The sequence below is a fragment of the Nanorana parkeri genome, unplaced genomic scaffold (genome assembly GCF_000935625.1).
Source record: "Nanorana parkeri isolate BGI_ZX_2015 unplaced genomic scaffold, ASM93562v1 scaffold1271, whole genome shotgun sequence".
Taxonomy (NCBI): Eukaryota; Metazoa; Chordata; class Amphibia; order Anura; family Dicroglossidae; genus Nanorana; species Nanorana parkeri.
Window position 1 is genome coordinate 97,059 of NW_017307539.1, and position 7,560 is coordinate 104,618.

Consider the following 7,560-nt stretch of genomic DNA (forward strand, 5'->3'; position numbering starts at 1 on the left):
GTGTGGTAGGACAGCTGTGGGGGGAAGGGGGCAAACTGTCAGCAATCGGCTTCACTGATTGGAATGGGACAAAGTGCAGTGTGCACTGGATCCTCAGAGATGTTAAAAAAATATTTTTTATTTGTTAGGATATTCAACATTTTTTTCAAAGTGTGTAATTGTTTGCAGTTGTGTTCATAACTTTCTTGTATTTTTTACAGCCCGGCTATGTCCCCCAGTGGTAGATGACAGTGTAAGAGTTATGACCTTCGTGTCTGATGATGAATTTACAGCAGGTCATGTAATAAAACTAGAGTGCAAAAATCGAAATGATAAACTCAATGGACCATCCCAAATTTACTGCACATCTAATGGGACATGGAGTGAAGATCCGCCAACATGCAAAGGTGTGACAGAACTGCTGCAATTGCTTCTTATTCAGACATTTACAAATAAATAGGATAAGCTAGCACAGTGGCAAACATAATAGATAGTACTTTGATTTAACCTGTTGACCAGCAGTGGAATTAAGTAGCCATTTTGAAGTTGGCAGCATGAATGTTAGCTTTCTCAAGAATAGATATATTGGCCTCCTTGAATTGCATGTAGAGGCATTTTTTTAGTTTTGGATAAAGTGGGAACGTTTTTATTGTTGTCTGTGTCCCAGCTGGGCAGGAAATGAAGGTAACCTGATAGGGTTTATACCCTCCTCTATTCTTTCCAAGACTTTAACAAATCCTATATGCACACTTTACAATAAGAATTAAAAGCAGGAGACAGCACTCTGAGATTGTTTTCAAGTCACAAATCATAAGCAGCTAGGTAGACTACTATTATACAACTGTATAAAGAGGTAAAACGATGGGCGACTTTAATTGGACATTCAAAATTTGATTTACTTGGCTACAGGCAAAATCTTCACATTGCTGTTTTCCAGTGTTCATACAAAACCCAGAGGACTGATATACTTATTTAGTTTTTTGCAAAATACTTATTTAGGTATATTTATTGTATTACAGCCCCATGCACAGTACACAATGACAAGATGAAACAACACAATATACGATTGAAGAATAACCGGATGCAGCATGTTGCACATGTTGCACATAATGAGCTGATTGTATTTGAATGTGTTCCTGGATATGAAATATCAGACCTTAAAAACCTTAATACAAACTGCAATGAAGGAGTGGTCAATTATCCTACATGTCACTTAAAAGGTAAACTTAATTTATTTTTATTTTTTTACAGTGAATGTATTACACAGTACCACTACAGGGCATGTAAACCTTAAAATTGCCCCCTTTTTTCCCATGTTATGGAGAGGGGAGTTATGCTGTAGTCCTGTCCTAGGGTGACAACACTGGTCCTCTGTAGATACACTACAGTGACTGAGTATTGTCACCCTAGGATGAAAAGTGTTACAAATGCAGCCACCATATCACTGGCATGCTGCAAAATATAAACATTTTTAGATTTACCTGTAAAAAGATTGTTCATTTTGTTTTTTCCTTTCCTGTGATTCACACACCAATGCACAGCCAAGATGACCATTCTACTAATTCGTTGTTCAGATTCAATACCTCCTAGTTTCAGGAGGCTTTCCAGCTTCCTGAATCACCTCCCTGCTAATTGGAAATGGTTCATGATACTGTTTATTTATTAAAGGTATTTATATTGCACTGACAACTTACACAGCACTTTACATAGTTGCACATTCACATCAGTCCCTACCCTCAAGGAAGTCAATTAACCTACCAGCATGTCTTTGGAGTGTGGGAGGAAACCCACGTAAGCACAGGGAGAACATGCAAACTCCTTGCAGATAGCCGGGATTCAAACCGGGGACCCCCAGTGCTGCAAGGCAAAAGCGCTAACCACTACACCACTTCCTATGCTAACTTTCAATGGAAAGTTAGCATAGGAAGCTGCATTGGTGAACCAAAAAAGTGTGTCACCTCTTATTATATGCAGTGTGGCAGTTGTGTGTAAATTGTAAGTGACTAAGTGACTGAGTGACTAAGATGACCAATTTTCTTGCTCTTAAGCCAGTAGATCTGTGTTTAAACTATATAGTTGGCTTTTTGCCTGGAGTTCCATTTTAAGCTGGGCAAGCCATTGGTAGCTGTATAGCATAGCATTATCTACTCAGCTAAACAGACAGGCATGTAGGTAAACATAACTCACTGACAAAATAATCAATTTCAGCCAGACAGGGGACACGTCCTTATATTCATAATTCTGCCCTAGAGCACTTGCATGCGTTCTGTTGATTTTTTTTTTTTTTTGAGCTTTGGATAGAGTGGGTGTAATGATCCTCTATAGCTCATGGGCCAGGGCGAGCTAAGAACTGGAATAGGACACCAGCTAGTCGGAAGGTACATGCAGGGCCGGCCTTAGGCGTGTGCGAGCCGTGCGGCCGCACAGGGCGCCATGGCAACAAGGGCGCCGTGCGGCCGTCACAGCTCGTCCTGTGGGCGGCTTCTCTCCCCCTCACCGCTCCGCCATCCTGACAGCAGGCAGCGCTCCCTCCTGCGCCCCCCCCTGAAGGGGGGGGGGGGGGGCGGACGAGGGAGCGCTGTCATATCGGATGGCCAGCGGTGAGGGGGAGAGAAGCGGCGCCCGCAGCTGTCAGGATGGCCGAGCGGGGAGGAGATCGGAGCCGCTGTCATCCTGAAACTGACAGGATGACAGCGGCTCCGATCTCCTCCCCGCTCGGCCATCCTGACAGCTGCGGGCGCCGCTTCTCTCCCCCTCACCGCTCCGCCATCCTGACAGCAGGCAGCGCTCCCTCCTGCGCCCCCCCCTGAAGGGGGGGGGGGGGGGCGGACGAGGGAGCGCTGTCATATCGGATGGCCAGCGGTGAGGGGGAGAGAAGCGGCGCCCGCAGCTGTCAGGATGGCCGAGCGGGGAGGAGATCGGAGCCGCTGTCATCCTGAAACTGACAGGATGACAGCGGCTCCGATCTCCTCCCCGCTCGGCCATCCTGACAGCTGCGGGCGCCGCTTCTCTCCCCCTCACCGCTCCGCCATCCTGACAGCAGGCAGCGCTCCCTCCTGCGCCCCCCCCTGAAGGGGGGGGGGGGGGGCGGACGAGGGAGCGCTGTCATATCGGATGGCCAGCGGTGAGGGGGAGAGAAGCGGCGCCCGCAGCTGTCAGGATGGCCGAGCGGGGAGGAGATCGGAGCCGCTGTCATCCTGAAACTGACAGGATGACAGCGGCTCCGATCTCCTCCCCGCTCGGCCATCCTGACAGCTGCGGGCGCCGCTTCTCTCCCCCTCACCGCTCCGCCATCCTGACAGCAGGCAGCGCTCCCTCCTGCGCCCCCCCCTGAAGGGGGGGGGGGGGGGCGGACGAGGGAGCGCTGTCATATCGGATGGCCAGCGGTGAGGGGGAGAGAAGCGGCGCCCGCAGCTGTCAGGATGGCCGAGCGGGGAGGAGATCGGAGCCGCTGTCATCCTGAAACTGACAGGATGACAGCGGCTCCGATCTCCTCCCCGCTCGGCCATCCTGACAGCTGCGGGCGCCGCTTCTCTCCCCCTCACCGCTCCGCCATCCTGACAGCAGGCAGCGCTCCCTCCTGCGCCCCCCCCTGAAGGGGGGGGGGGGGGGCGGACGAGGGAGCGCTGTCATATCGGATGGCCAGCGGTGAGGGGGAGAGAAGCGGCGCCCGCAGCTGTCAGGATGGCCGAGCGGGGAGGAGATCGGAGCCGCTGTCATCCTGAAACTGACAGGATGACAGCGGCTCCGATCTCCTCCCCGCTCGGCCATCCTGACAGCTGCGGGCGCCGCTTCTCTCCCCCTCACCGCTCCGCCATCCTGACAGCAGGCAGCGCTCCCTCCTGCGCCCCCCCCTGAAGGGGGGGGGGGGGGGCGGACGAGGGAGCGCTGTCATATCGGATGGCCAGCGGTGAGGGGGAGAGAAGCCGCCCACAGGACGAGCTGTGACGGCCGCACGGCGCCCTTGTTGCCATGGCGCCCTGTGCGGCCGCACGGCTCGCACACGCCTAAGGCCGGCCCTGGGTACATGCTAAACATGGATGCTGGTTGCAGGTTGCCATGCCTTTACTAGGGCCCCTGAGGACTTGTGCTGCAACCTTAGATAGCGAACCATGTTAATACTTCACTTGTGGACAGCATGTAGCACGCTTAGGGTTATTCTAGAGAGTAGTCACTTGTAAGTCAATTGAGGCAGCAAACTGAAAGAAGCAACAGGTGATCAAATCGGGGGGGATAACAGAAAAGGCAGGTATCAGGAACCAAACAGAGAACAGACAGGAACCAAAAGTTAACTTAACCCTTATCCCTTCCATACCTCTGTTTGCATTCTTCAATTGCTGTCTATTGCATCACGTAAAGGGAAACAACTTTACGTTCTTTGTATGTATCTTCTTTGTATGTAATGCGATCCACATGGGTATATGGCTAAGGGATGATTGGTTTTTATCCCCTTTGCTCTACGCCTTTCATAGTACTTCTTCAGGAGAAGGCTACAGACTTATAAACAACAATTAAATGTTTCATATCTACAAATCATCACACATTTGCTTTATATCTATTGATACATCACAGTGAACACATCAAACTGGAAAATGTCGGTTATACCTATATGTGTCTCCAAACACGTTCCCCATTTATCCCCACTGTCTCCAAAGACATTATACAGCGTGGGTAATGTAGACAAGTCTTTTTGGTGAAAATCATACTACAGGTGAAACTCGAATAATTAGAATATCGTGCAAAAGTAATGGCAGTAATTGCTGCAAAAGGGGCCCAAACTAAGTACTGAGTACATATGCATGTTTGTACTTTTCAGAGGTCCGATATTGTTCTAAGTACAATCCTTGTTTTATTGATTGCATGTAATATTCTCATTTTCTGAGATTGTGGATTTGGGGTTCTTGGGGTTTTCATGAGCTGTAAGCCATAATCATCACAATTATGACAAATCACGGCTTGAACTATCTTGCTTTGCATGTAATGAGTCTATCTCATATATTAGTTTCACCTTTTAAGTTGCATTAGTGAAATATATGAACTTTGTACGATATTCTAATTATTCGAGTTTCACCTGTATATATTGTGATAAGATGACTTAAAATCAGGGCAGCAATCACCCCTAGAGAGGCTTGATAGCAGTAGATATAGGCAAAAAAAACGGAGGGTTTAGAACCCCTTTAAGTAACAGTCTGATGCTGAAGGTACCATAAGTAGTTTTACCGTGCCACAGAATACACTGCTTATTCTAGTTGCTGCTTATATGCCAGTTGCTTATATACATAAGTCATAAATGCAGTAGAGTTCCATGCTAGCAAACAAGACTAAATGCCTAAAAGAAATTAAATCAGTAGAAGCACATTACTAACACTTTTTTCAAAATGTGTAAATGTTTGCAACATATTCACACCCTTCTCATATTTTTACAGACAAACTATGTCCCCCAGTGGTGCATGACAGTATAAGAGTTTTGTCCACCGTGCTTGAGGATGAATTTACAGCAGGTGACGTAATAAAACTAGAGTGCAGAAATCTAAACTATAAACTTGATGGGCCATCCCAGATTACCTGCACATCTACTGGAACTTGGAATATAGATCCACCAACATGCAAAGGTGAGGGAGAAAATGACTTTGATTTAACCTGTTGACAAGAAGTATCATTAAGTTACCTTTTTGAAGTTAGTAGCATCACAGATAAATATCAGTTTTCTCAAGGATAGATGTGTTGTACGTAAAGGCATTTTTTTTAGCTTTGGATAAAGTGGGGAAGGGTTAGACCTTCTGTCAAGTTTTTCTTGTTGTCTGTGTCCCAGTTTGGGAGATCCACCTTTCTTCTTGTCTGGGTGACTATTGTCACTACAAAAAGCAAGGACAAAAGGACAAGCGCACTACCAAGGGATACAAACTAGCTGGAGGGGGTGAAATGAACAAAGGATAACAGTGTGCAAGCTCTTTAAAAAAACAGGGAGAGGAACCCTGTGGTAGCAAAATGGAGACAATATGTGTATTGAGAGCGCTACTACTGTTTGTAAGCAGTTGTAAAAAAACTCACATTTGAGAAGTCCTTTGGAACACTGGAGGTAGTCAGGTGGAGCCCCTATGAAGGTATAGCCAGGTAGAGCCCAGTGGTGTGGAAGGCTGAAAACCTATATGAACAATCGCTGTGGTGGGAAAACAGCTGTCTGCCGCGGAGACTCAGCTGGCCGGCCTGAGCCGTTGCAGCCAAGGACACTCTGTATCTGGATGCTGTATAACAAGGCACTGTCAGCGGTCGTCTCTATGTCAGATGGATCAGGAGACAAAACGGTGATGCCGTTGAGAGCGTGCTTCGACTGAAACAGTGAGGAGGGGGTGAACAGTTGGAAGTGGTGTGTAGGGGGTAGATAGCTACGCGTTTCGAGGCGAAGCCTCTTTGTCAAGCTCGGGTGAAGAAGGAGCTTCTAAAATGAGAATTAAAGGTAGGAAGCAGCATTCTCACTGAAAGAAAATAGTGTTTCAAATTATTTTAATGCAAATCTCAGTCACAGATCATACTTGTGAGGGGCGAATTTGCTTGTGTTTGATATGCAGACATGTTTGGCAAACCTATTATAAATTCACGAATTGCAAAGTTTAATTCCAACCCCACAAAAGTCAATGGGAGACAAATCTTGAAAATTAATTTGCTCCATTTTCAAGGCCAATAGGCAAGGGATTGTCAAACAAAGGGCATGGGAATCTGGGCACCACCCCCAGGGATATGTACCAGAGCAAACATTTAAAAACATACCATTTAGTAAGGAACAGCTCTTTTAATAAAACTTAAAGTTCAACATTAGCAATACTAAATTCCTCTAAATAACATGCTTTGGGCAATGCCCTAAATCTACATGCCAAGTAGCACAGCTGTAGGATGAAACACAGCAAAAGAAAATTGCCACAAAATGACATTTCCCTGCTGGCTTGGCTTTTTGTTCTGTAAAAATAGCAGGGTATCCCAACAAAATACATACCAAAACCACTTCCTGAAATACATATCAGACTCTTATTAAGGGGGCTCTCCATCTAATGTCCTCCTGTGAATCAAAACTCAGCATATAGCGGGTTATTGCCAAGCTGCAGCCAGGAAGAATCCTGACAATGTTGTCAGGATGCCCCCAGCTACCCTATTGACAGCTGGCTCTGCCTTGCTAGAGCCAGAGCCAACTGTGCCCATCCCCTCCCTCTCTGTCCCTCCAATGAGCGCTAGAGGAACAGAGAGAGGGGAGGGGGGAATCCCTGCTGGGACTGACAGTCACTGTCCCATGCAGGGAGAAGATCATGAACTGAGCGATCAGCGGTTTGTGATTGCTCAGTTCTTGATCTATAGAGCTGACGTGTGACAGCTGCAGTGTCACATGTTGGCTCTAACTATGGGGATCAGTGTATTTTACTGTCTCCATAGTTCTCCTTAAAACAGCAAATGGTATGTTTTTCTTTCTAAAATGTTACTTTTGCAATAGTGCATTCTACAGAAAGAGTGACAAGTGGAGTCCCCCCCCCCCAAATAAAGATCCACACCAAAAGGATTTGGGAGTCTGTGGGGGAACTTATCTGAATCTGA

At 47.1% G+C, this 7,560-nt stretch overlaps 1 protein-coding gene across 1 annotated transcript in view; it reads left to right on the plus strand.

Moving 5' to 3' along the window:
• LOC108797398 (complement factor H-related protein 2-like) overlaps positions 1-7,560 on the plus strand; it is a 37,481-nt gene that overhangs the window by 27,393 nt on the left and 2,528 nt on the right. Inside the window, exon 5 of the mRNA XM_018568986.1 lies at positions 201-386. Coding sequence (XP_018424488.1) covers positions 201-386 — 186 coding nt within the window. The remainder of the gene's footprint in view (positions 1-200; positions 387-7,560) is intronic.